General features: G+C 44.2%; 2 protein-coding genes across 6 annotated transcripts in view; one reads left to right on the top strand and one right to left on the bottom strand.

Moving 5' to 3' along the window:
* Positions 1-15,984, top strand: part of ACOX2 (acyl-CoA oxidase 2) — a 30,837-nt gene extending 14,853 nt beyond the window's left edge. For 3 of the 4 annotated variants that reach the window (XM_084633669.1, XM_084633671.1, XM_084633670.1), the window contains 6 exons: positions 850-1,040; positions 3,924-4,085; positions 4,328-4,433; positions 8,160-8,377; positions 13,313-13,445; positions 15,136-15,984. In XM_084633669.1, the coding sequence (XP_084489795.1) occupies positions 850-1,040; positions 3,924-4,085; positions 4,328-4,433; positions 8,160-8,377; positions 13,313-13,445; positions 15,136-15,198 (873 nt within the window). In that variant the 3' untranslated portion in view covers positions 15,199-15,984. Of the gene's footprint in view, positions 1-849; positions 1,041-3,923; positions 4,086-4,327; positions 4,434-5,026; positions 5,329-8,159; positions 8,378-13,312; positions 13,446-15,135 lie in introns of those variants that run through there. The other variant, XM_084633672.1, reaches the window with a different exon arrangement.
* A 102-nt stretch (positions 15,985-16,086) lies between these two features.
* On the bottom strand, positions 16,087-25,551 carry KCTD6 (potassium channel tetramerization domain containing 6). 2 transcript variants are annotated; one of them, XM_084633675.1, is made up of 4 exons: positions 25,463-25,525; positions 20,896-20,978; positions 19,908-20,015; positions 16,087-18,733 (listed from the first exon to the last, which is right to left on the bottom strand). In XM_084633675.1, exons 3-4 carry the CDS (start codon positions 19,932-19,934, stop codon positions 18,047-18,049), a joined length of 714 nt encoding a protein of 237 aa, XP_084489801.1. In that variant the 5' UTR covers positions 19,935-20,015; positions 20,896-20,978; positions 25,463-25,525; the 3' UTR covers positions 16,087-18,046. The 2 variants fall into 2 exon arrangements, with proteins under 2 accessions (XP_084489801.1, XP_084489800.1); XM_084633674.1 differs by lacking the exon at positions 20,896-20,978 and having other exon boundaries at positions 25,463-25,551.
* Between the last annotated feature and the right edge of the window lie 2,208 nt (positions 25,552-27,759).

Below are 27,759 nucleotides of genomic sequence, written 5' to 3'. Positions count from 1 at the left end.
ATTGTTTTAATGATCCGACAGATCAACGTGGCTCAGATTTACTTCAGTCTTTCCACACTCTCAAAAAATTAACTTCTGGGCTAGGATTGCCAATTTTGGTTGCACATATTCCTGGACGTTTAATCACATATCAATCTTTAATTAAAGATCAATCTTGAATTCCTGGAGACGCCAGGACAATCCTAGAGGGTTGGCAAAACTATTCTGGGCTGAGAACCAGTATGTAACTTTGGGGGGAAAACCAGTGAGTGCCTGTAAATTGGGGTGAGGAGTGCGCTCAGGGTAGGGGGAACAAGGCGTGAAGAGGTGAGGTGGGGGCGGAGCGGAAAGAGGCAGACCAGGCATGGGGCCTTGGGGAAAAGGGGCAGAGGTTAAACACCCCAGAGAAATAAGGAAGCTGGAGCCTGAGACTCCCTCATGTGAATGCTGCAGCATGAATTAAAAGGGATCTAGTTTGTATCAATGCACTCCTCTTCAAACAGGACTAAGTTAATGCAAACTAGCTACCTTTTCGTTCCACGTGAGAGAGTTACAGTGTAGGAATGCTGCAAGTCACATGCCCATAGCCCAAACTGTGGGGCCACGTAGACTTAGCCTATGAATCACCAGGCAGCATGGTTTAGAAAAAGCGTACATGGTGTGAGCATGTGCAAATTTGCAAGGACACAAGTGGACAAAAATCAGGCCCTTGAGTTTGCCTGCAGCCAGAGGACCCACACTAAAGTAGTCAGACTTACCAGAGAATACCGTACTTTAGCTTTTTATAAACTTTTAATGGCCTTCATCACAGAAATTGTGTGGCCAAAGGCCAAACTCCTTCACTGTTAACAATGTGTCTGCTTTATACAGCTTCATGCACTTACTTCAGGCCTTAAAGCCATAATTACAGACTACTGCACGGCTGGGGCGGAGGTCTGTCTCAGAGCCTGTGGAGGACATGGTTACTCTGCGCTGAGTGGACTCCCTTTTTTGTATACTAAATTAGTCGCTTCTTGTATTTACGAAGGGGAAAACACAGTTCTGTTCCTGCAGACTGCCAGGTAACTATTCATTCCTGTTTGTGTAATAACCTGCCTCCGAGTCCTCTCACTCCCTACAGCATCTTCTCCAAAGCAGTTAAGGACATCAACAGTTTTCCTATAATGCATGCCCAAATCAAACCCATTTCACAAATGATTCAGTTTTCACGCCCACAGGCAGGAAAGGAGGAGAAACAGTCACTGTCCATCCCTACTGCTCCGGGTCTTGAGATTCCATGGTGATGGTGGTTTGTAAACAGATTGGATATGTTGTACCTACCTCAAGATTTTTGTCACGGGGAGGTGAAGTGAAAATACCCCTCCACACAATAACAGTTAGGGAAAGAGTTTTCAATGGAATTTGTTGCCTTTTAAGGTAATTTTAAATTAAGCTTAAATTTTGAGAAGGTAAACTTGTTCCACTTAGACCAGGCTGTGGTCTGTTCCAGTAATGTTATTTTCCTTTGGATACATAGTCTGCTAATTATCTGCAGCGGATAAAACGCAGGAAAGGTGCAGTGCTAACATCTAATTGAGTAATAAAACATGCACTTAGCTAAAATGGGAAAAATCTAGTCCACGTCCCGAGAGAGCGAGATCCACCCCACCCCTCCACCACTACCCACCCACTGCATTTGCTGGCAGTACCTGCAGCAATGCACAGACAGGACGGACTCAGAGATGACCTCTGTACTGTAGCCTATTGCTTCTGGAGATGGTCCATCCAGCTCAAGGCTGAGTCACGTCAATGGGACTTGGTGGTGAAGCTCACACTGCTTCTGTCTGTCTCCCTGTGCATGGAAAAAGAGATTCAGTCAGAGGTGAAAGCAAGCCGGTGCGCCATACCTGGACCGGCTTTCCCAGACAGCAATTTAAAGCCCTGGGGTAAGTTGCGGCGGGGCTCCGGCCGGGATTTAATGGGCCCCGGAGCTCCAGCCCCCACTACCGCCCTGGGGCCATTTAAATCCCCACCGGAGCCCTGCTGCCGAAGCCCTGGGGTAGCGGTGGCAGGGCTCTGGAGGAGATTTAAAGGGCTGGGGCGGTAGCAGCGGCTGGAGCCCTGGGGCCCTTTAAATCCCCGACGGAGCCCCCCCACACACCTCTACCCCAGGGCTCGGGTAGCAGGGCTCAAGCAGGGATTTAAAGGCCCGGGGCAGTAGCGGCGGCTGGAGCCCTGGGGCCCTTTAAATCCCCGCCAGAGCCCCGCCGCCGCTACCCCAGGGCTCAGGCAGCAGGGCTCAGGCGGGGATTTAAAGGGCTCGGGGCTCCGGCAGCCGCTACCACAGCAGAGTCCCAGGCCCTTTAAAGCTCTGCCAGAGCCCCGAGCCCCGGGGTAGCGGTGGCAGCCGGGAGCCCCCAGGGCTCCTCAGTGATTTAAAGGGCCCGGGCTCTGCTGCGGTAGCTGGAGTCCTGGGCCCTTTAAATCGCCCCCGAGCCCCGGGGCTCCCAGCCGCCTCTGCAGCTGGTAGCTCAGGGGTGGTTTAAAGGGCCCCGGGCTCCCAGCCACCACTACGGCAGCTGGAGTCCCGGCCCTTTAAATCCAGATGACCATCCGTCCTGTCTGTGCATTGCTGCAGGTACTGCCAGCAAACGCAGGGGGTGGGTAGTGGAGGAGGGGTGGGGTGGATCTCGCTCTCTCGCTCTCTCGGGACATGGACTAGATTTTTCCCATTTTAGCTAAGTGCATGTTTCATTACTCCAATTAGATGTTAGCACTGCACCTTTCCTGCGTTTTATCCACTGCAGATAATTAGCAGACCGTGTATCCAAAGGAAAACAACATCACTGGAACAGACCACAGCCTGGTCTAAGTGGAACAAGTTTACCATCTCAAAATTTAAGGGATTCAAGTCCCTGCCTCTTCCGGTTGAGGCCACGCCCCCTGTTCAGGACTCCGGTGTACCAGTAAGTCCTCTAACTTACTTTCACCCCTGGATTCAGTATTTGGGGCTCTCATGTCAACATCTTTCATGCTTATGCAGGTTTTTTTTTTTAAGGGGATAAATGCACCAAACACAAATTGCCTTTAACTATCCTAGTTTTGTGGCTCATGCAGTTTTAAAGAGAACTATCTAATTATCACACAGATGGAATCCTGTTAACAGCAATATCAACACCAATTCTAGACATTCATCAGGACACAAACATTAGACAGACCCTGTGGAAAGCCAGGCCCATCACATCAGGTTGCTGCAAACAGCACACAGAAAACAAAATCCCTGTTAACTGATTGGTGGATTTTAGACTTTTGACGGGTCATAGGAACTCACTGCTCCTCCCTAACCACACAGAGAGGCTCATGACACCTTGCAGTAGTTTGCACAGAACAAACAGGTCCAGTGCAGCCTATTGCATCTGCAACAAACAGATTCTTTAAGGATGCGTGTTCTAACATGAAAACTAAACTAAAATTCAACCCAGGTTTGAAGTCCACTAGTTAAGCCCGACTCGCAAAGCCATGTTCTTTCCCCAGGCTCTGTGCACCATGGAGGCAGAGTGCTTGGCTCCCATAGAGGAGTGGGGAGCAGCTTGGGTTACTAAGCAGCCAAAAGGAGTTATTGCTTAACACGGGGTGTAGGATCTGTCCAGCCTTGCTTGGCTAGCTGGATGTCAAATCTGATGCAGTCCGGGGGGGATGCACAGGAGGAGACAGGAGCTTGTGACAGGGAAATGAGGAACCTCTTTCCCCACCTCATACCAGAGGGTAAAGGGTCCTACATTTTGACAGTAACTCCCCAGGTTTCCAAACCATGACCCAATATGTATTCAAATACACTTCCCAGGGTTTGCATCTGGCTTCAGCTCAAGAAGCCTCAGGTCTCCTCAACAGGGGTCACTTTCAGGACATGCTGCAATTTTGGAACCATACCGAGCTGAGGACCCATTCTGTCCCCCTGCTGTCAGGTTTCTGGTAAAGTGCCTTGCAGCAGCTCACTCCGGCCAGCCCATCCCTGCCTCCGTCGCCTATCTGTCTTCAGTGGGCTCGGGAAAGTGTAAGGCCTGGACCAAGACGGACTTTCTCAAACCAGACATTTACGCAGAGGCCTATCGGCACAGAGCAACCAGGTGAGTCAAAAGGGGCCGGAGGAGGAACTTTTCCAAGGTTAACACCCAAGCAGTCCTTGAATTCAAACCTTTCATCACAAATAAGAAAACCACCTAAATCGGCTTCTTAGCTTAAGAAAAGGAGGCAGCAGTTTAAATTCAGCAAAACCTCATCATGCCGTTTTCGCAGAGATGACAGTTCACCAGTGGTGAATATAGAGTGTGTTTATAGACATGTACAATACAAATAATTTTCTTCCCAGGCTCCTCGGAAATGCAGCAACCAAACTACAGGCTTTGGTTCAGTCAGGAGCAGAACAGTATGAGGCATGGAACAAGTGCACAATACAGCTTGTCCAGGCTGCGAAGGTTAGTACAAATCCAGTATTCCATAGCCCTACTAGATATGGCTAACAACAGACAAAAGGAACCCATGGTCAGCTTAAACAGATTTAGTCATATTCCCAATTATTTACTGTTCGTATGACAGAAGCACCTATTCTATTGTATTCTATTCCATACAGCTTATACCTAGAGCTCCCAGCTGAGATCAGAGCCCCCTTGTGCTAGGTACAGTACAATCAGAGTGAAAGACACTTCCTGTCCCAAAGAGGTTACAGTCAAGAAAACAAGAGACAGGAGGGGAAACAGAATCCATAGAGAGGTGAAGTGACTCACCCATGGTCACTCATCAGCCAGTAGCAGCGGAACTGGCTCCCAGTTCCGTTCTCTCTGCACTGGAACGCGCTGTCACAAATCACCATTTAACTCAATTGCCATTGAAAATGTTCATTCGTTTCCTTTGGACCTCAGTGCCGGAATCGGAAAAAGTTGTAGGGTCACTGGGGCAAAATTTACCCCCAACGTAAGTGTGTTGAAGTCTCTTAGAGTAGCACCCAGGGGCAATTAGGCCTATTATTTCCTTTTTAGCTTTAAAAAGTATTTCTCCTCCCAAAAAACAGGAACAGTGATAAGTCTGATACTGTAATTTCCACCTTAAAAGAAAGCAAAGGAATAAATAAGATCAATTTAGCGAGACCTGAAAATGACCGGATATCCTGAAGAAACTGATGTGAGAATTCAGGCAGGCAAAATATACATTCCCCACACTGAAATGTGCTGAGACAGCCGAGTTAACACTCTCTACACTTCAGCTCTTAAATGGAGCACACCGGGGGAACCATTACAGAAATCTCATTCAAGGGGGAAATTAAAACACTTGGAATTTCATTATGTCTCTAGTAGGCAACAGATCAAGATAAGTTCTCTGCAAAGTTTCATATTTTGCTGCAACTATGTTAAAAATAAAGTTATCCTCTTGTACCCTTTTTATCTAAAGGAGAACATTTTTGAAAATAAAGATCTATAGGTCATTTGTTTTACTAAAATTAAAAAGTTTTAAAATCTAATTTCTTCTGAAATGTGTGCTTGTATGCTCAGCATCAGTGTGAGACTGTCCAAATTAAACTGGACAAAGTATAGATCCCTCACATGGGTGGTGTATAAAGGAAACTGACCACTTAACTGCAGCAGCATTGCTTAGATGTCCCCTTAAACAGGAAACTGCACCCAGTGTGCTTAATCCAGCAGCCAAAGTTCACAACAAAAGTGCAAGTGATTCCCACCAGGAAAATACTACCCCATGCCTTCGAAAACATTAGAGCGGTTATTCCTCTCAGACTAATCGCACTTTCAAAAGAAACAGTGCTCTATGGTCTTCCAGGTCAATGTAATCTTTCAAAAGCAGAAGTAACTAAATCTACTTTGAGCAATAATGGCTCTCTCTAATGGCATTACAGGCCAGCCAGCTGCCCAGCATGTTTGTTTTCACCCTTTCTGGTAGATGGAAGAGCTGCAGGCAGCCTCAGTGGAGCAGGATATTCAGGATGGATAAGTAAAAAAAAAAAAAAAAAAAGTGCAGCATTTATTATTGGGGATGATTGAAAAACTGGAATTCTTTTCTGTGAAACAGTTTGAATGGAACAAAGATTTTTTTAGTTAGAAGTTTTCCCCAAAATTGTCCAATGAATCAATTAGATACATTTCAAATGGAAAGAAATTGAAATAAAAGCATCCATTTTGGAGCCTGCCCTCTCCTCTCCTGACCCCCAGAGAAAGGGATCAAGGCCAATAAACAAAACATTTTCATTCAGCCTTCTCTGTGCAAAAATCTGGAATGCAGGCTTGATCCTGCACTCATTCAAATCAAGGACTGAACCCCACCCCTCCCCATTGACTTCCATAGTCCATGATCTTGGTGGTGGGCAGGCAGGGATGGGAGAAATGGCCCATGCATCACAAGACTAGGATAAATAAGGGCCAGGAATGCCCTATCAACTGTGGAATAGAAGGTCAGTCAGCGGAGAGAGAAGAAAAGGAGGACTTGTGGCACCTTAGAGACAAACCAATTTATTTGAGCACAAGCTTTCGTGAGCTACAGCTCACTTCATCGGATGCAGTGAGCTGTAGCTCACGAAAGCTTATGCTCAAATAAATTGGTTAGTCTCTAAGGTGCCACAAGTACTCCTTTTCTTTTTGCGAATACAGACTAACATGGCTGTTACTCTGAAACCTGTCAGCGGAGAGAGTGACAGACAGAATTTGACCAGGATTTGTAAATAAACAAAATATTGATTGTATAAGGTGTTTATCAAGGGAAAACACAGCGTTGAGTAAAAGAGAATGGCAGACCAAGAGTGAAAACGAAGTGAAGCTTGAGTTCTGTGCTGAATTCCCCAGGTACATACACGCGTGCGTGTGACCCACCCAACCCAGGAATGGAATTAGAACACAAAGCATGGTCATTTGTAACTTTTCCCACCACACTTCCTAGTTCACTGAAGACAGCCCTGAACACGCATCATTCTGTGACATCTTTACCACACTAGAAAATACCAAGAGGATTTCAGAGGGAGAAAAAGATATTATTTGTATTATTTCTGGGCAGAATTCACCCTCTCCACTACTCCCACATAGACTGCTCGGGTGAATCATTAAGCACAGAAGTTTAGGATTAACTCAGTTTGCATATTTCACTTCAGAGTTCAAATGTTCAGCTAATTATGCCCGTTAGCAGGGCTCATTTCTTTTGCTTTGGGTCAGCAGCCAAAAGGACTTCCATCAATTACCTCAAACAACAAAAGCATTGTCAGCTCCTTGGGGCAGGGACTTCTTTTGTTCTGTTTGTACAGAACCAAGCACAACAGGGTCCTGGCCCAGGACTAGGGCTCCAAGGCACTGTAGTAATATGAATAATCAATAATAATTAATTGGAAAGATGCGCATTCATTTGTCACTCCCTGAAGAAAGACTGAAGTCTCCTTAGTTCTGAGCTCCTGGGAAGGTTGAGTGCTGCACGCGGCTCCAGTGCGATATCTTCAGTTGAACGGATTTGTTTTCCCCCCCTCAGTCCACACATAATCAAACAGCCTTGTGGGGATTCAGTGCAATGGGTTTCAGTGCGTTTCTGCCATTCAGATTGCCTGGAATGCTCGCTGACAATATTTTGAATAAGAGTAAACCAAGTTCAGAAGGATTTTTCTAATCTTTATCACAGTGGTTCTCAAACGGTGGGTTGTGACCCCGTTTTAATGGGGTTGCCAGGGCTGGCATTAGACTTGCTGAGGCCGAAGCCCGAGCCCACCACTCAGGGCTGGGGCCAAAGCCCAAAGGCTTTAGCCCTGGGCAGTGGGGCTCAGGTTACAGGCCCCCCACCGGGGGCTGAAATCTTTGGGCTTCGGCTTTGGACTCCCCGCCCAGGACAGAGAGGCTCAGATGGGCTCAGGCTTCGGTCCCCCATCCTGGGGTCATGTAGTAATTTTCATAGTCAGAAGGGGGTCGCGGTGCAATGAAGTTTGAGACCCCCTGCTTATCAGTATCCCAGTGGTGATTATTACTGTCCCCCCTTCTCTTCCATGCTGTAGAAGTCAAACATGAATGTGAATGGCCTAACCAGAATAAAAACTGGCAGAAAATGGCCAGTGAAAGTGAAAGGTTTTATACCCTTTGCTAGACTGTTTAGGTCACTCAGCATAGCCCTCATCACTGGAGACATTTATGAGGATGCATTCATAGTTGAATGTAACTCTTTTCTAGGCTCACTGCCACTACATCATTGTGAAAAACTTCATAGACACAGTGGAGAAACTTAAAAACGAGGCTGAAATCCAGAAGATTTTGAAACACCTTTGTGACCTTTTTGCATTACATGGTATCTTCTCAAACACGGGAGATTTCCTGCATGCTGGGTACATATCTGGGGATCAAATGGACATGGTGACTGCATCCTACCTGGACCTACTCGCTGTCATTCGGTAAGCTATGATAACATAAGAAAGTTAAACAGCAGCTTCCCCCCCATGTCCCACAAGAGGGGGGAAATTATGTTAAATAATTGTTAAGGATGGTTAAGTGTGTCACCATCACCAAGCCTGATGGGATGTCAGGTTTACATTTGTACACAAGGTCTATAGGCAAGCTTTATTTTTACAGTTACACAGATTTAAACCCTTAGAGGTCTGAAGGAAAAAAAAAAGTTCTCAGGATTTCATAAATTGCCCGCTTTTAAATATCTTATTTTTTATAATTAAAACGTTACTACCAATTAAAGGAAATGTCTCAGGTACTTTAAACTCAGCATTTCAGTTTAAAAAGAGTTGCATGCACATAAGACTTTTCTCACACACACAACAGTCAATGTGGCATTGGGCTACTGCATGAGAAGCACAAAATAAAATAAAAATTAAACCAACTACAGGTGACAGTGCAAAATGTAATTCATTGACTTCATGACCGGGATATCACATAGGAAGATTTGGATGACCTTGTAAACTGGAGTAATAGTAATAGGATGAAATTTAATTGTGAAAAGTGCAAGGTCATGCATTTAGGGATTAATAACAAGAATTTTAGTTATAAGCTGGGGACACATCAATTAGAAGTAACGGAGGAGAAGGACCTTGGAGTATTGGTTGATCATAGGATGACTATGAGCCGCCAATGTGATATGGCCATGAAAAAAGCTAATGCAGCCTTGGGATGCATCAGGCGAGGTATTTCCAGTAGAGATAAAGAGGGTTTAGTACCGTTATACAAGGCACTGGTGAGACCTCATCTGGAATGCTGTGTGCAGTTCTGGTCTCCCATGTTTAAGAAGGATGAATTCAAACTGGAACAGGTACAGAGAAGGGCTATTAAGATGATCCGAGGAATGGAAAACCTGTCTTATGAAAGGAGACTCAAGGAGCTTGGCTTGTTTAGCCTAACTAAAAGAAGGCTGAGGGGAGATATGATTGCTCTCTGTAAATATATCAGAGGGATAAATACCGGTGAGGGAAAGGAATTATTTAAGCTCAGTACGAATGTGGACACAATAACAAATGGATATAAACTGGTCATTGGGAAGTTTAGACTTGATATTAGATGAAGGTTTCCAACCATCAGAGGAGTGAACTTTTGGAATAGCCTTCCAAGGGAAGCAGTGGGGGCAAAAGACCTATCTGGCTTTAAGATTAAACTCGATAAGTTTATGGAGGAGATGGTATGATGGGATAACATGATTTTGGTAATTAATTGATCTTTAAATATTCATGATAAATAGGCCCAATGGCCTGTGATGGGATGTTAGATGGGGTGGGATCTGAGTTACTACAAAAAATTCTTTTCTGGGTATCTAGCTGGTGAATCTTGCCCATATGCTCAGGGTTTAGCTGATCGCCATATTTGGGGTCGGGAAGGAATTTTCCTCCAGGGCAGATTGGCAGAGGCCCTGTAGGTTTTTCGCCTTCCTCTGTAGCATGGGGCATGGGTCACTTGCTGGAGGATTCTCTGCTCCTTGAAGTCTTTAAACCACGATTTGAGGACTTCAATAGCTCAGACATAGGTGAGAGGTTTTTTGCAGGAGTGGGTGGGTGAGATTCTATGGCCTGCGTTGTGCAGGAGGTCAGACTAGATGATCATAATGGTCCCTTCTGACCTTAATATCTATAAATCTATGAAAAGTTAGATTATTATAATTGCAACCATTTCTAAAATCTAAGAGGTTATTAGCAACACAAGCAAGAATTTTTTATGTACAATTTTACCCTGACTGTGGCTTTAAATTATTCCACCATTTAGAGAAAAACGATTTAAACTAGGAAGTTAAATAGCAACCATGCAGAGTGTCTTGTAGCTTTTAAACATCCAGTAGTACATGCTAACCCTATAAATGAAATAACCCTTCACACACTGAATGCTTTCTGCCATTTTACAAGATTTCTTAGTTTGTTTCAAAGTCATGTTTGGATATAATCAGAAAAGATTAAAAGTTTTTCAGCCATGACCTTTAAACAAAAACAGAATTAGCCACTGAGTCATTTCTCAGATAGCATAGTAAATTAATCCCTTACAACGTTTAAAAAGCTGTTTTCACATAGGATTTACTTTCCATAATACAGCACAGCAATTTAGATATTCAGTTTCATTGGGACTTTAGACTAAGTTGTTGACCAAGTGAGGTAACTGGGATTTTGCACACACTAGTAAGAGTACACCCTACACGGTGGACTAGAAAATCACAATTGAGGCACACACATTTTTATTAGAATTTCTAAACCAGGATTCAAAAGGTAGCAAACCTAAACCGAATTTTCAGAAGACCTTAGCCCATGGAACTCATAGTCAAAGATACTGCTGAGGTCAAGAATTTAACAGGACTCAAGAAAGGAGTGCCCATTTCTATGGGATAATGAAAACATGCATGGAGTCAATATTTAGGATTAAAATGAAAACAACCAAGAGTTTGAAAGGGATACAAACACTCCAGCTTTGGGACATGAGACAATCTCATTGACAGGGGCTCGGAAGAAACTTCCCATATAAGCGGGTTGTGACAGGTTTCCCTCAGGGTGCCCCTGGAGGTCGGGTACCACTGAGCCCACCTGACACACCAGAGTGGGCTCCCTTTAACTAACTGTACTGCTGTGACAAGCTGCAGACCCACTCCCAGTCTCGCTCTTTCACCAGCATACATAGAGGTAGGGACACATCCAGCTGTTGTAACATGCAAACAGGCTTTCTGACTAGCCCCTGCATGGGATGGCTTCAGCTAAGGAACTGCCCAGATACTCAAGTGAACCCCCCACCCCACCCCCACAGCGCAAACCCAAAATACACCATCTTGCGCTGGACAGAGAACTGTACAGCGTAAGCTCATGAAATTCACTCCCTCCGTCAATGTGGAGAGAGATATGCAACAGCTTCCCCCCCCCGCCCCCGCCCAGTTATGAATTCCCCAGACTGGGTTAAGACAAAACAAAACAAGTTTATTAACTACAAAAGGTAGATTTTATGTGATTATAAGGGATAGCAAACAGATCAAAGTAGATTATGTAGCAAATGAAACAAACACGCAAGCTAAGGTTAATATACTAAAGAAACTGGTTAAAACTAGCAAATTCTCACCCTAAATGTTGTTTTAGGCAGATTGCAGAGGTTCTTGAAGGCCAGCTGCTCTTGCTTGCAGCTTAAAACTCCAGGTGTTTCTTCCACAGGCCAGAGACCTTCTAGCTTGGGTTCAGTCCTTTCTTCCCCTGTTCAGTCTTAGGTGTTTTTTTTCACAGTCAACTTTTGTAGGGAGACAGTGAAGAACGAACCACATTGAGGTCACTCCCCTGCCTTAAATAGCTTTTGCATATAGCAAAACTTAGTTTCTAAACTTAGTTCCCACGCCAGTCAGTGAAAAAACACTGGTATTCCAAGATGGATTCCAGTACCAGGTGACCCTGCAGCCACAACTCAAAGGCTGGTTGTAACATCCTCAGGAAGACTTCCCAGGAAGGTGGGAGACTACCATCTTCTAAGACCTATTGTTCTTCCTAATGGTCCTTTCCAGCCAGCAATCTAGACTGATTGCATTCTGTCTAGTGCGCATTCCCCAGGTGTACGCACATTTGTAATAGCTGCACAGACAATATTCCTAACTTCAGATACAAAAATGATACAAGCATGCAAATAGGATCATATTCAGTAAATCATAACCTTTCCAATGGTATCTCACATGACCCATCTTGCTTAAAATACATCTTAGTTATGTAATAATCACATCATAACAATATTTCTATGAAAAATATGGGGATGTAGCGTCACACAGGTTATTTCAGAACTACCTAGTACAGCATTTCCTGCAGCTGGTACTGGCTATTGTCAGAGGCCAAGATCCAGCAAAGTATTTAAGCACCTCATCACTAGTCACTACTCAGGTGCTTAAAGTCAAGCATATACGTAAATGCTTCTCTGAATCGGGGCCAGAGCTAGGATACTGAATGAGCCATTCGATATATTACGTTTATCTCAATATACTGAAAGCTCTGTGTCCCTGAGGAAGTCTTAACATGTGTAGATTTACAGACATTTTGAAACCAACACGGTATTTGACCCATTGCTTAGTTCTTTGTTTATATGATGACATTATCCATCGCTTGTTGAGACCCTATTTTTTAAGCAGCTTTTCTAACAAGTAAATATAATTTGGAGGCATATTATTGTAATTCCACTTTAATTTCCTCCATTTATTTTTCAAAGGCACTAAAACCAGAACTTCATCATTTTGTGAGGGAAATAAACATTGTCATTTTAAAATATAAATCCTCTTATCAAATTTTTTTTTCCAATTAGTAATGCTGTTTAAAAGCTTTGTAAAATGAAATCTCTTAGATAACTATTTTACCAGTGGCAGCAGTATCAAGCAGTGAATTCCTAATACAATGATTAAGATTTGCATTTCATTAAAATGACAGTGTCACGGCTTTTAATTGTGTGGGGGCAAGATGCGATTGCCATGTAAAATACCATCTAGAAGTGAAAAATACCCCTGTGCTGAGGGCCAGCACAAGTCTGGGAACCACTTAAGCCCATCAGGCCACCTTAAGGCACAAGCTGCAGGGCCTGCTGCTTAATTGCATCGCATAAGATTCAATCCTGAGTCAGGGACCAATCCACGGAGGTGCCAAGCACCTTCAACTGCCATTGACCCCAACGGGAGAAGAGAAGGCTCGGCACAATGGACAATCTGCCTCTCACAAATTAAGGTATATTGGCCGATAATCTCTCCCCAAAACCAGGAACATTAGTTCCTAAATCACCAGGTTTTTTCACACTACAGTAAATACCCAACAGCAAATATGAAATTGTTTCCCCCCATTCGGCCCCTGCAAAGCGGTAAGGATTTCGTTAACCCTGCAGTGAGTGCGGTCCATTTGCTTCCCTAGGAATGATGCCGTGCCACTAGCGGATGCTTTCGACTTCACTGATGAAAGTTTAAATTCTGCACTTGGCTGTTATGACGGACATATCTACCAACGGCTTTACGAGTGGGCTCAAAAATCCCCAACCAACCAACAGGTAAGGACAGTGGGCTACAAACTGCCGGCACCTACACATTAGCTTAGGCACACATTATTTAGACATATAACATTAAAGGCTGAAAAATGGAAAACAGCCAGGAGAAAGCAAGTGGACTGACAGGTTGGAATTTTGAGGCCAGAAGCTAAAAACAACAGTAAAGGAGGACTTGTGGCACCTTAGAGACTAACCAATTTATTAGAGCATACAGCTCACGAAAGCTTATGCTCTAATAAATTGGTTAGTCTCTAAGGTGCCACAAGTCCTCCTTTTCTTTTTGCGAATACAGACTAACACGGCTGTTACTCTGAAACCTAAAAACAACAGTGTGTTCCTTGGAACGGAGTATTGACTTGTGCCCATTACATGCACGGCTCAGAATCTGAGAGTTTAATGACTGAGGCTCTGCTCGAGCAATCGACTCCATGTGGATGGATCTGTACTGACATCAGTTGGGCACTGCACAGCCACACGTCCGTCTATAAAGAGCTGCTCAAGCAGGACGTCAGAGCCACGTCTGCCCTTGTTCCATGCGCAGAACAACCAGTAAGAAGCATGGTTTGGTTCTGGTGCAGTAATCGGAACCTTATAAGTTTAGACCTGCATGTGCACTGGTTGTTCAGTGAATTCAACGTTCGCAGAAGGCATTGGCCTGACACTGCTAGAGCCTGAAATCCAGTTTAAGCACATAATAGGTACAGCATAGTAACGCCACTGCATGATTCTCCATACTACTGTGCCAGTCTGCCACTGCCCTTTTCTGAAGGAAATGCCCTGTAAGTGGGGACCGGGTTTGGCCAGGCCCTTTCGTTCCTTGGCAGTCTCAGCAGAGGCCTACTAGTACCATTTAAAAAGGTGTCTTGTCATGAGCCCTGCTGCAACAAGACCACCCTAAAAGCCATCAGATGGTCTTTCAGTCACCGGTGACCAGGACCGGATCTGAACAGGCAATCTAGAGGTCCGGGGCTCTATCTCCTATTACAGTAGCCAGAGCTGTCCAGCCCTCTGGCTGGAACATTATTTTTTATTTATAGCTCTGAACTACCACTGTGAAAAGGCAAACAACATGCACAAAATCTATATATGTACAATTTAACACCATGGAAAGATATGATAGTTACACACTCTGTATTAACAGGCTGCATATTCACGGGTACTTTTATCACTACTTATCAATAAGTATGTTTATGTTTAAGCAGTAGAGGGTATAAGTTTTAAACAAGGTAACCTCCCTCTTCCCCCACCCACACACTGTATTCTTAGCACACTGCCTTCATTTCTAACATCACATTAACGGTGAGTTAACATCACTGTTCATGCTACATTGGGGTTTCTTTTTTAATTTAAAAACACAGCTCACCTACTTAAACAAGATTTTACCTTAGTACTTTTCCCAGCAAACCAGGTACCACTAGTTTACAAATGAATGCACAATTTGAAGTTTGCCTTTGGTGAATATTCAAGTTAAAAATGTGCCTTCCAAAATTAAATGCTTTGCATCCTCATTTTGATGAGCAGCACTGCATATTAACAATGTTGGGGGATCCCAGGTACCGGGTTGGGGGGCATTACACACTACTGTAGCATATTTTTTAAAAATTACACTTCAAAGATCATTCTGAGTTATTGAGAAATCATTGTTTCTCCTTAGTCACTGCTGATACCTTCCTATATGCTCCCTCTTCCACAGGTGAGCCGGGCCTATGCAAGGTACCTGAAACCACTTTTTCAGAGTGCTCCGTCAAAACTATAAAGATCAACAGCTGCTTGGGACACAGACAACATCTTCTTTGGTTCCATGTATGGTGCACTAGTTAGCACCCTGCCAGTGTTTTATAAATAATCATAAAGAGTAACACAGAACAGTTCACTATATTGTCTGCAAAGATCAACTGGAATTCTTAGTCATTTACATTTAAGAATGGAAGAAAGCCAAACAGGTTTCAGCTATGTCTGTGGTTATACTCCTTATTCCATTAGGAACTTACCTATTTTATTTTATTTTTTTTAAATATGTTCACAGTAGCTGCATAAGCTGCCATATTTAGCAGTCCGATTCTCAATGTTTTATTACATTCAGGTTAAAAATAATTACTTTCTTGCTGCCTGGGACATAAGTTTGTTGAGCCCATAAAATGCATTGCACAGAATCAAGGAACTTAAGTTAACAAAAGTAATGTAAAGTCACAGCCATAGGTTCTGAAACCAGCTGCTTAGATTAAAAGTGCTGTTAAAATGTAAGCTCTTTGGGACAGGGGACAGAATTCCTCCTTGTATCTTATTGAGCAGTGAGCACTATCTGCACTTAAATAACCAATCAAAACTCACACAGTATGTGCCAGCTTCAACTTGTGAAAATTATCTATTATGATGAAAGTTGCCGATATCCTTTCTGTAAACTTCAGCCTCCAACAGGTGTGTGATTTAGGGTTTGCTTATTAAATGGGTCTGTGGTTATCAAGTAAAAAGAACAGATATCTTCTATTCGGGGATTAAACCAAGCATTACACATTGCAAATAAATGAAGAAATGTTGTGAACTATTTATTTCACGATTTTCTTGTACTGTTGCAAACAAACTATTTTACAGGGATCATATATTGGGGTTTGCCTGGCAAGAAACAGAAACTGTTTGCTGAAGCTTCCTCAGTTCACCCTAAGAGCAGCCTTTTCCTATCTGAATAAAATAAAAATCACTTCATGCTAACAAACAAAACAAAAAAAACCCATCCCCTAAGCACCAATAAAAAGGGAGGTGAAGATAGGACCAAAGAAAAACATGGCACTGAGAAAGGTCTCCATGGTCAGAGAATTGTGAATGAGCCAAGCTGAATAAGAAGTGCATACCCACTGCCAAGTCCATGAACTCTAAGGGTATATTTACACTGCAATAAAACACCTGTAACTTCCCCATGTCAGCTGACTCGGGTTTGTGGGGCTATAAGACTGCAGCGTAGACGTTCAGGCTCAGTCTGCAGCCTGGGCTCCCTCCCTTTGCAGTATCACAGAGCCCAAGTATGGACATCTACACTGCAATTTTGTAGCCCCGCAGCCCGAGCCCTGTGAGTCAGCTGACATGGACCAGCTGTTTGTGTTTTATTGCAGTGTAGACATACCGTAAGCCCAACCAAAAAGTTGCTAAAGTGGTAGCCCAGGCTGCAAAGCCCAGGCTCTCTCTGACCATACTCGGGAAGCTGGGGTCCATACTGGCCAGATCAGTTAGACCAGGTAAATAGGAAGTTTATATATCTAGAGATGATCGTGAATTATTTAAGGCAGACAGAAACATTACAACCTAGAAAGAGGAGTAAGCAGAATTGCACTGGCCTAGTCACTCAAAGCAGAAACCAAGTTTATTTATTTCAGTGTCTTCTAACTTTGATTCCTGTTTGTTAGTATCTTTTATGCATAATTCTACAGAATGCATAAAAGAGGCAGGAGCACTGTCTAGAGAATTGGGAGATAAGAATGCGGAGCCAGAGTCCCATCCACTTCAACAAAAGCAGCCCTGTGCAGGGTGATGAGAGCTCTGAGACGTGCTGGCAATTGATTTGATGAATATTTTGAAACTGGATAATGTTTCCCACCAGGTTATAGTTATTCAGACTCTAGATGTACCCTGGATTAGCATCCTTTAACTAGCATTAGTCATTTCCAACTTCCCATTAGTCAAAATGTATAACTTCTCCTCTTAATTTTCAATTTGGAAATTATCCCTATGGAAATATGATGATACAAGGTCCACTAAATTGAATGTTAAGAGTGAGCTAATATTCCTATGCACCAGAATATGGAAAGTAGTAGCCTGTCCAGTTTCACTTTCCTGTATTGATATACCTTACTCTCCCCTTTTTCCTAGAATAAAAAAGGAGAGGAGAAGACAAAAAATACAAGCTTTATTTCGATATTTGACATTTTTATTAGCTTCTTGCTGGCAGGCATTACACTTGGGAATAATATTGCACCAGGCATTAAAAGTATGAATTCTACCACAGGGATATTTTGCATTCAGAATCCAGTATAAATATTTCTAATCACATTTTCATGGCTACAGATATTTGGTTGCTTGATTTATATGCATAGAAAAACAGTTGTCATAACTGTAAAAAGCCATACTTAACAAGTACTTTAGAAGGGTAGGATTTGTTTTCCTAAAATATTACAATACTGTTTATTGATTTAGAAACTAGGTTAGTTTACATGATGCTAGCCTTTCCCCCATCTGCATCTTAAATCCTGTTTGTTCTTTACTCTGAGTGTTTTAGCATTAAATGGATTAGAGACCATTTAAATAGGTGAAGTTAGCACTTTAGGTTGAAAAAGCTGACATAAAATGTCCTACCATACTGATATTTAAGACCCCCTCTTTAAAAAAAAAAAAAAGAAGTGTCTTAACGGTGTGAACAGGCACATGCATATCTTTTTCTGGACAAGACAAAAAACGGATTTGCTAGAGCATGTAACTTCTCCAGTCCTTAATGGTTATTAATAGTCTCATAAAAAAGCCCATGCTGTTGCTTTAGTCAAAACCAGATTCTTCTCAGGTATGCTGTTCCAGGAAGTTGTGTGTAACCACTGAAATGACATCTGTGGAGTCATACATCAGTCATCCGTTTTCCGAGCCAGTCTACAGAAAGTCCAGTTGTGCTCCACTGTATTTTCATTGGCCCGCTCGCTCATATGGTGAACTCTTGTATTTCTGATAGAGAAACCTTGTTTTGTAATGTACTCCATCAGATGGACTCTGAGGGAAACTTCCTGGTGGTAATCACATGGCCCAAAAGTAAAGGAAACTTGGCAGTCTCTTGTGTCCATCATGTGCTTATTCCACTTGGTAAAGTGGTTTGAAATGCCTTCCAGTAATGAATGGACCTTAGTTGTGATGGTTAACTGTGTTATGATTACTGCCACTGGATTGGAGTATTTGGAAAGTTTCCGTGTGCTGGACAGCTCCACTACTTCCTCAAAGGTATCCACAGGATACAAAGGCTTGGGGTCATTAAGACACTGGATTAGGGGTTCAATTTGATAAAAATCTGCTTCTTTTCGAAGCAAGTCAAATTCCTTGAAGTCCAGTGGCAAAGTCAACTCTGAAGTCCTTAAAAAGTTAAGAACATACCGGAAAAGTGGTCCATCTCGGTCAATGAAGTAATTGCCCTGAGAGTCCCTGGCAGTGGGGAAGTCTCCCCCGAACATGGCCCCAAGCATTGAATCGGGATATCTCGTTAGAGTGGTGAGGGATGTTGTATACAAGTGTCCACCCACATTTATTGTGACTGGATCAGTCATCTAGAAAGAAAGAAATTCCAGAGTTTATCAAACTACCACAAGAGATTTCTTATCACCAACACATGGCAGTTGCTGTGAGAAAGCTGCTGGCTCTAGAAAGAATTGCAATTGTTCAGCTTGAAACCTACCAATGGTGTTATACAGGAATAAATTCAAGAAACCTAGCCATAATCCACACCCGGCAACTTAGAAAGCATATTTTCAAAGTGCTTTACAAGTATTAACTAAAGCCCAGAGCTCACTGTCACATAACTATTTCATCTTCTGCAAAGTAAATATTTTCTCCATTTTTACAGATGAAGAGACTGATGCACAGCGTAAGTGATTTCCCGAAGGTACGAGTCAGAATTCCACCTCTGGCTCCTTGCCGTCACAATATCCCTTTTACTCGAGAAGGAACTAGTTTAGCAGGTACAAAACCTCTTTCCAGAAAAAATGAAAGGATGTAATGTAATTTTAGATCTAGGACCAAGAGCTTCCATTCAAAGGTGCAGCTAGGGGACATCATAAAGAAAACTCTATCACGCAAACAGTACTGCTGTGTAGAGGAGGGGCCAGAGCCGTAGAGCTAGCCTGCAGCTACAGCAGCCAGATCGCACGGAAAAAGGAAGGGGAGAAAAAGGATAGGGCACGATCCTGGGCACTGACTCTGACAATGAGGGCAGAGGGCCAGCCAGATAGGCAGACAGACAGAAGGGAACGGGATGTTTAGAGAAAGAAGAGAGAAGGAAAAATAAGAGGTGTGTGTCTAGTTTTGTGATGAAAGATGAAGTTTAAGAAGCAAGAATATTTTTCCAAATAAAATGACAGCAAAGTAATTAAAGGAGCAGGCAGGGAGAACATATTTTTTTCAACTTTGTATACCAGAAAGGTGGCTTTCGAGCCCAGTGTCAAATTGTATCTTTTTAGGAGCAATATAGCCCTCTTCTTGCTGTTGTGTTCAATAATTACTACTACGTGGCTGAAGATTAAGAACATGAACTGTCCCAACACACAATATGAAATGAAACATTAAAAACAAACCTATCTGCTTATATTATTTTTACTAAATTCATTTTCTTCACTCAACATTAAACTCTGGGTCTATACACAAGGCCAAGAGATTCGACCTAAAAATCTGGAAAGCCCAATTCTATTTTTCAGCATGCACACATCTTTATATTGGATCACTTACCATATATCCCCAGTCTCCATTATCCATCTGTTCTGTTGTTTGATCTATGGCAGTCTGAGTTTAATTGAAGGCTGCTAGGAGGACACACAATTCACCTCCTATTTCCCCCTGCAGGTTGGGAAAAAAGCAAAAAGTAGCAGACTGTAAGTACTTACAAGAACAGAGCAGAATATTTCTAATCAAAGACAGACTTGTGCCATAAACCGGTCTCTTGCATTCAACTACAAAGCCACACTGGTACAGGTATCTAACAAAGGAGAACTTCCCTATCTGAACCTTCCAGCATATCCTTCACTGTTACTCAACAGACTGCTGTCTCTAGAAGCAACTGGTAATCACTTTGTAGGCTGTCGTAAGCAGTCCTGTTTTGTTAAACAATAAGTCTGTCTTTGAAGATGATTGAAACGGAGAAGACGACCACATATTTGACTTGGGCAAAAGAGACATGGTTTAATAAGTAGTCCCAGTTACATAAATCAGAAACTTATTTACCCACCTATCTGGCTGAAAGTCCATCTCAATAGGTGGGTAAATAAAATTTCTGATTTATGTAACTGGGACTACTTGTTAAACCATGTCTCTTTTGCCCAAGTGAAATATGTAGTCATCTTCTATATCTATAGGTACAAACACACACAGATATATAATTATAATTTCAATGGTATTAATCAGCCATTCTGCATAAAATTGTACAGAAACACAAACCCACGAGGCGTCACTGTGTTTAAAAAACAGTGAGAATCTCACTGGAGTTAATGCTTCATTAGAGGGGACTGCAACTTGGCTGCAAGAGTGTGAACCACAAAGTGTGAAATCAGAGCCCAAGCTGATTTCGCAGCTGCCATAGAAACTTGCAAAGCACTTTACTTTTCAATGCATTTTTATAAATGAATCAGAATACATTTTCAACAATACTCCAACAAGAATGGTTTGAAAACAAGTTTTAACAATAACTTTCTAAGAGATATCCTCAACAGCGTTCACTCACACAGCCAGGGAAATGACTGCCTCCACTCCAGGAATGATGGGTGAAAGCCTAGTGCCTTGAATTTGCATGAGATCCCTTCTGGCCTTAAAAAAAAAAAAAAAAACTCTAATCTATAAGCAGTTTGGTACAAAAATAATCCTACTTATGAGAGCTTTTTAAAAACAAATACATACAGACATGTTTTACAAGCCCCGTTGTTAGCAAATAAGATCTGCTGCAGTATTCAGTCTCCTTACTGCACTCCAATTGACGATCACCCAGCAAATGAAATCACAAAGCTCTGGCTGAGACAAAACCCTACATTCTTCTGTACCTCTTCCAACTCAGACCCAAAAAGAATCTGCTCTTCTCTTTACTCCCTAGCAAACAGGGGGTCCATATCACCCACTTCAGAAGAATGTGGAATCGTTCAATGCTTTCTGCTCAAAATAGGCGCAAAAGCAGAGCACAATGGCTCTCTCTCAAAAGGTCAGCAAGGCACGTGGAGAACTGTGATATAGCCACAGAACGCACTGCATCTCAGAATGAAAGAGCTTCAGAGTCCAATTCAGCACTGTGACGGTGCGGATTGGCGCCACACTGGTACAGCGGTGGTTAATCCTTCCCTCCTAGCGGAGGAAGCCATGCCCAGGCATGCTCCACCTGGAAGTCAGGTATAAAAGCCTGCAGAGCTGCTCAGTCATGGTGGATCACCAGAGGGGAAGGAGGCTTGTTGCTCTCTTCAGCAGAAAAGAGGCTTGCACCCTGAGACGCAAAGGCCAGACCCCCAGAATCTGAGAATATGGTAGGAAGTGACCCAGAGAGTTCTTAAAGGGGAACGGTGCTGAGACCGTTCAGGCCGGCGTGTTTTGGGAGGATCCCCACCGGACCACTGGTGAGGAGAACTCACCCCTTGCAGGGCCCTGGGTTGGGACCCAGTGGAATGGGTGGGCCTGGGTCCCCCTACCTGGGCCACCCTCCTTTGAGAGGAGCTGGCCCCACACAGTGAGTTATATGGACTCTGGCCACTAGGTGGCATTACCCCACTAGGGGAGAGGAATTAGGTTGACTCTGGCCATTGGGCTGCACTACCCTGGGGGTGCATTGTATGGACTCCGGCTGCTAGGCTGCACTACCCTAATCAGCAAGGGGAAGTAGATGGACCCAGGCCTTTGGGCCACCCTGTGCAAACTACAGAAGGGCTTGGAACACAGACTTGGGCGTAGAGAGACTGCTCCCTCCCTCCCTCCCCCCGACCAAAGTGGCTGACAAGATGCTAGCACTGCCATAGGCACCTCGTGCATATTATGAAACGCAACCCAGTTAAACAGGACGAATCACCTCGGCGCCCCGCGGTGACACAGTGCAGCGGCGAGCACCACAGGGCAGCGCAGTAGCAAACGAATGCTGATCTAAAAGGTGGGAACAACCTTAGAACACCAGCTTGACTGCCATATACTAGAATGCATTTTATCCACGGTAAAGGAATTAGTGGTCCAGAAGACAAGCCTTCACAGCTTTTATTTGCTGTTAAGAACCTTCAACCTGAGCACAAAGTGCAACACACAGCTGCATTACAACAGGGAGAAAGAGCGGGGAGGGTTTCTGATCAATTCCCCATTAACAACGCTGGAGAGGAGCAGCACTCAGACTCGTGGTAACAGTGAGCATCAAGGACAGCTGGCTACTTAAACTGCACAGCAAACAATGGGAAAAGAGATCTTCCTGTCTCCAAAGTAGGTGTGAAGCAGCACAAACATTTTAAAAAGGAAGAAGACAGTACACGCTCACCGACATAAGAGATTTTCTTTTTCAAATTTCCATTACGTAGCTGATGCCAGTCAACTGCAACCTTCCAAACCCTGGGAATTGATTAAATCAAGCAAAAGCTACCCTTTTGGGTGATCATAAAGGGAAAGAAATAGATTACGTATTCCTGTCTGTACCATGGTAAAAGGCTTCACTTGATCACAGCACTGCTATGTAACACCAGGGTGAATAATGTATGAAAGCAATTAGCTCAGACAAGCCCACATGTCAAATAAATAAATAAAGGGCATCCAATAAGCTACACTGATTTTGTGTAGTATTTGAAAGTCATTAGACATACAGAAATCTGCTTAGGCAAAGGTAATATTAAAGTGAGGAGCACATTAGAAATACTGAATAGCAGCACTAAAACTGCATCACATGGTAAGTTCAAATGCCAAGTGCCTCAGAAACAATTAACTTTCCTTATCAGAATTAGCCTGGAAGTTTCTAGGTTCCTCTTTTAGGCAGCTGTGTGTATACTGATTATTTATTCTGGTCAGGTACAACTCAAGCATCATGAATAGCTAGAGGCAGACTAGAATGGAGAGGGAAGCCTTTGACAGCTCTGCCTTTCAACCAATGCATTGAATTATTTTAGTTAAAGGGATTTACCTTAAAAGATTCTGTGGTTAACTTATCTACAACTAAAGAGAATGAATGCTCTCTCGGGGTTAAAATCAGAAAGCTAGCATAAGACTCCACTTAAGCCCTATTTAGCCCACAGCCATTTCCCCCACTCTTGTGCAGAATGTTGACCACATAATAAGCAATGGCAAAAAAAAAAAAAAACAAACAAATAGTGGAAAGCAAGTGACTGATGACAAGTGGCCGTTTGATGAATGATCAGTGATCCCAGTATATCAAATCTGTGTGATCCCATTCATATCAGTGCAGCTTCTGTAAATGTTGTTTAATATTTCATGACTCTAGAGATCTATTATACTACCTTACTATTAGGCATAGCGCTTATTAGTCATTCGTCCCATTACTTCAATGGAGCTGGGGGGCAGGGAGGTAGAGACAGTGCAGGCTCAGAGTACAAATTATAATCAGAGCCATCTGAGCATTCTCATGTGTATCATCCACACTGTGGATGAAGGTTCAAGCCAGATTGGAAGAGATTTGACCCAGTGGGGTTCTCAAGTTTTCTCACAGTGTGGATCCCATTTTAGAAGAGAGTGTGCCCTGTTCCAACTTCACCCCAATAATACAATGTTAGGAAAGCGTTTCCTATCTTTCCCTGTCATTTATCAGCTAGACTAGAGGACAGCCAGCACCATGTGACCTGCCAGCTGTTTGCAGACCAACTGTCCACAGATAACTGCTTTGGAGCCTACAGCTTACTCATTTCTCTCCAACAAATCAACTAAAAGTCACTCCTAGTTCCAGTCTTTAACGGTTACTCCAGTATCAAAATATTAACCTTGGCTTTCTAGATCATTCCAGAATGTACAAACATCTTAAAGATGGTGGTTTAAAAATCAAAGGTTGCAAAGCTCGCACTCCCACTACACGGTTAAACACATTTTGCTATTCAAGCTGCTCCCAGAGAGCCACTTAAGATAGGTCACTGTCTTTGGCATTCAGACATATATAGATGAAACAAATGTCCTAGCTCCAAGTATAGATAGTTACATTTGTCCTGAATTGCTCTGCGCCTCAGCTGTGCACAGAGTTTGAGAGATAATATTTTCATAGAAAATGGATGGAAGAAATTTAAGGCAGTCACTTGAGTTAAAAAAAACCAAGCTGGCACAAGAAGTAGCTACATTTGCAAATACAATGGAAATGTAATCATAGCACAGCATTATTCTTAACTAAAATATTGATGACTTGACTTTTTCCTTAATTCAACCCCCTTCAAGGGTTGTAACTCAGCTGCTTTGCTTTACTCCACAATGAATCATGGTTTATACATTTCCAGACCCAATTTTTTTTCTAAAATAGGTTACAGACCATCAATATTTCTCTTTCTTGCTATTTAACTTTAAACAAGAAAACAAAATTCACACACAATAGGTGGTCTTAATGTTTTCATCTCTGCATGCTTAGTTGCTTTATTACAATTTACAGCACCCTCAACTCTTGACGGAGAGAGCTTTATCAAACATTTTTTGTCAAAAAAAAAACCCCACCCCACCCCCAAAGGCTGCATTCAGACCTTTTCTTTTAGCTACAAAATTTTCCATTTCAAAAAGGTGTGATTAGAGGGGCTCTGGGAACCAGTGGACAAACTGAACAGTAAAAAGTCACCAGGACCAGATGGGATTCTGAAGGAACTCAGACGTGAAACTGCAGAGGGGCTACCTGTCCTCTCCCTAACCCATCATTTAAATCAGCTCCTGCACCAGGTGGCTGGAGGGTATCGCTAATGCCACACCAATTTTTAAAAGAGGCCCCAGAGGCGATCCTGGCCATTACAGGCCAGTCAGCCGACCCCTTGCAACCGCAGTAAAGAACAGACTGATCAGACCCACGGGCGACCACGATCTGCTGGGGAAGAGGCCGCCTGGAGAGGGAAATCAGGCCTCCCCCGGGGGCGGGCAGCCTGCGAGAAGTAGCCACGGCTTCCCCCGGGGTCGCGGGGAGACCCGGGCTGCCCAGGGCCGCAGGCGGGAGCCCCCCCCCAGGGTAAAACCGACACCCGGGCCCCGGCGCTTCTCCCGAGCTCTGCGACACAAGCCTCCCTGGGGCCGCCCCGCGCCGGGGACGGGACCCAGGCGTCCGGCCCCTCCCCCGCGCCGGGGACGGGACCCAGGCGTCCGGCCCCACTCACCGGCTGCGCTCGCGGCTCCCGGGCTGCGGAGAGGCCGGCGACCGCCGCGGGGACAACCGAGCGCGACCCCCGCGTTCCCGCCCCGCGCCCGGGCCCCGCCCCCCCGGCCCCGCCCCGCGCCCGGGCCCCGCCCCCCGGCCCCGCCCCCGCTGCCGGCTCCCGTCGAAGCCGCCTCGCAGAGAGGCTGGTCCGCGAGCCCGGCTGTGCCAAGGCTGGCTCGCCCCGGGGGCGGGGGGGGGGGCGCGGAGAGCCCCTGGCCCAAAGTGCAAACGCGGCGTGTGATGGGGCCCGCCTCAAGCCCGGGGGCGCAGCAGCCGCCCCCGCCCCCTGGTGCCTGCCCCCTCCCCGGTGCAGCGATCCCTATACCGCCACTGGGTTTCTGCTAAACAGCCTCTGGCAAGGAGTTCCACAGGTTGACTGTGCCCTGTGTGGGGGAAGGCTCCCTTTGGATTGTTTTCAGCCTGCTGCCTGTTAATTTCATCGGGTGCCCCCTAGTTCCAGTGTTAGGAGAAGGAGTAAATAACACTTCCCTATTTCCTTTCTCCACACCAGGCATGATTGTATAGACCACAATCATATCCCCCCTTAGTCCTCTCTTTTTCAAGCTGAAAAGTCCCAGATTTATTCTCTCCCCTAATACAGAAGCCGTTGCATACCCCTGATCAGTTTTGTTGCCGTTTACTGAACCTTTTCCAATTCCAATATATATTTTTTGAGACTGGGCGAGCACATCTGCACGCAGTATTCAAGATGTGGGCGTATCATGGATTTATATAGATGCAATACAATATTTTCTGTCTTGTTAACAGAGGACTAGTCACAATGACTCCAAGATCTCTTTCTTGAGTGGTAACAGCTAATTTAGACCCCATCATTTTATATGTATAGTTGGGATTATGTTTTCCAATGTGCATTACTTTATCAACATTGAATTTCATCTGCCATTTTGTTATCCAGTTTTGAGAGATGCTTTTGTAGTTCTTCGCAGTCTGCGTGGGATTTAACTGTTTTGAGTAGTTTTGTATCATTTGCAAATTTTGCCACCTCACTGTTTACTCTCTTTTCCAGATCATTTATGAATATGTTGAACAGCAATAGTCCCAGTACAGACCCCTGGGAGACACCACTATTTACCTCTCTCCGTTCTGAAAACTGACCATTTATTCCTACTCTGTGTTTCCTATCTTTTAACTGAGTTACCAATCCATGAGAGGTACCTTCCCTCTTATCCCGTGACAGCTTACTTTGCTTAAGAGCCTTTGGCAATGGACCTTGTCAAAGGCTTTCTGAATACCTAAGTACACTATGCCACTGGATCCCCCTTGTCCACATGCTTGTTGACCCCCTCACAGAATTCTAGTAGATTGGTGAGGCAGGATTTCCCTTTACAGAAACCATGCTGACTCTTCCCCCAACAAATTCTGTTCATCTGTGTGCCTGCCAGCTATTAGTTTAAAAACTGCTCTACAACACTTTCACTGTGAAGTGCCAGCAGTCTGGTTCCATGTTGGTTGAGGTGGAGCCCACCCTTCCTGTACAGGCTCCACCTAAAGAGTGGTGCCAGCAGTGATATTTCTAGTCTGACCCCTGCTTTGGATACACCGATCCAGCCCCATTTTGATGGATCTCTCCCATCTCATTAACTTCACTTTCAGATAGACACAAGGCACTCTGGGGCCATCATGGCTACATCACAGGGAGACAGTGTCCCTGTGGAGCAGCACAGGCGCTGCGTGACACAGAAGACACACCCTGGCTGTGCAGAGCCCAGTCCCAGGGGTGCCACTTCAGGCTCCAGGGTGGTGTCTGGAAACCCCATTAATGTGTTGGTGCAAGTGTTGTGGTCTTGTGACTTCACTGTCTGACACCACACTCAAACACTGGGACACAGCACAGCAGCCAGAATCGTGCAAGGCAACTACCAAAGTCTCCCCAGTACCAGCTGAACCTTGGGCAGTGGGATGCAAGTGCTGCTCTCATCTTCTGGGCTGAGACCTGTGGCCTGCAGCTCTGCTCCTTTAGGCTAATGGAACGTTCTGCTACTACAAGAATGAAGCCCATGTGCAGGACTCAGCACTTTCTCAAGAGCCAGCAGAGCGTGGAACAAGTGCCCACAGACAGTAAGGACCATCGCAAACCTCAGTCCCTTTCACTCCAAGTGCCAAGATCACCTTTTCAACCTGCAGTCCCTATCATAACCACAGACGTGTATAACGTGGCCAGATTTGGGCAGATTTTCACAGGCACATCCCTGATGCTACGGCAACCACCCTGCTAAGTTTCAAATCCCTGTGCCG

Source organism: Lepidochelys olivacea (assembly GCF_965140295.1).
Source record: "Lepidochelys olivacea isolate rLepOli2 genome assembly, chromosome: 7".
NCBI lineage: Eukaryota > Metazoa > Chordata > Testudines > Cheloniidae > Lepidochelys > Lepidochelys olivacea.
The sequence above is the reverse complement of the archived record's forward strand: the minus strand, read 5'-3'. Positions and strand labels throughout refer to the sequence as shown.

Coding starts and splice junctions, on each gene's coding strand:
- KCTD6 (XM_084633674.1), bottom strand. CDS start 19,934: ATGGATAATGGAGACTGGGGATATATG. Junction 18,734..19,907: donor ATGGAGACTGGGGATATATG/GTAAGTGATCCA, acceptor CTTTCTTTCTAG/ATGACTGATCCAGTCACAAT.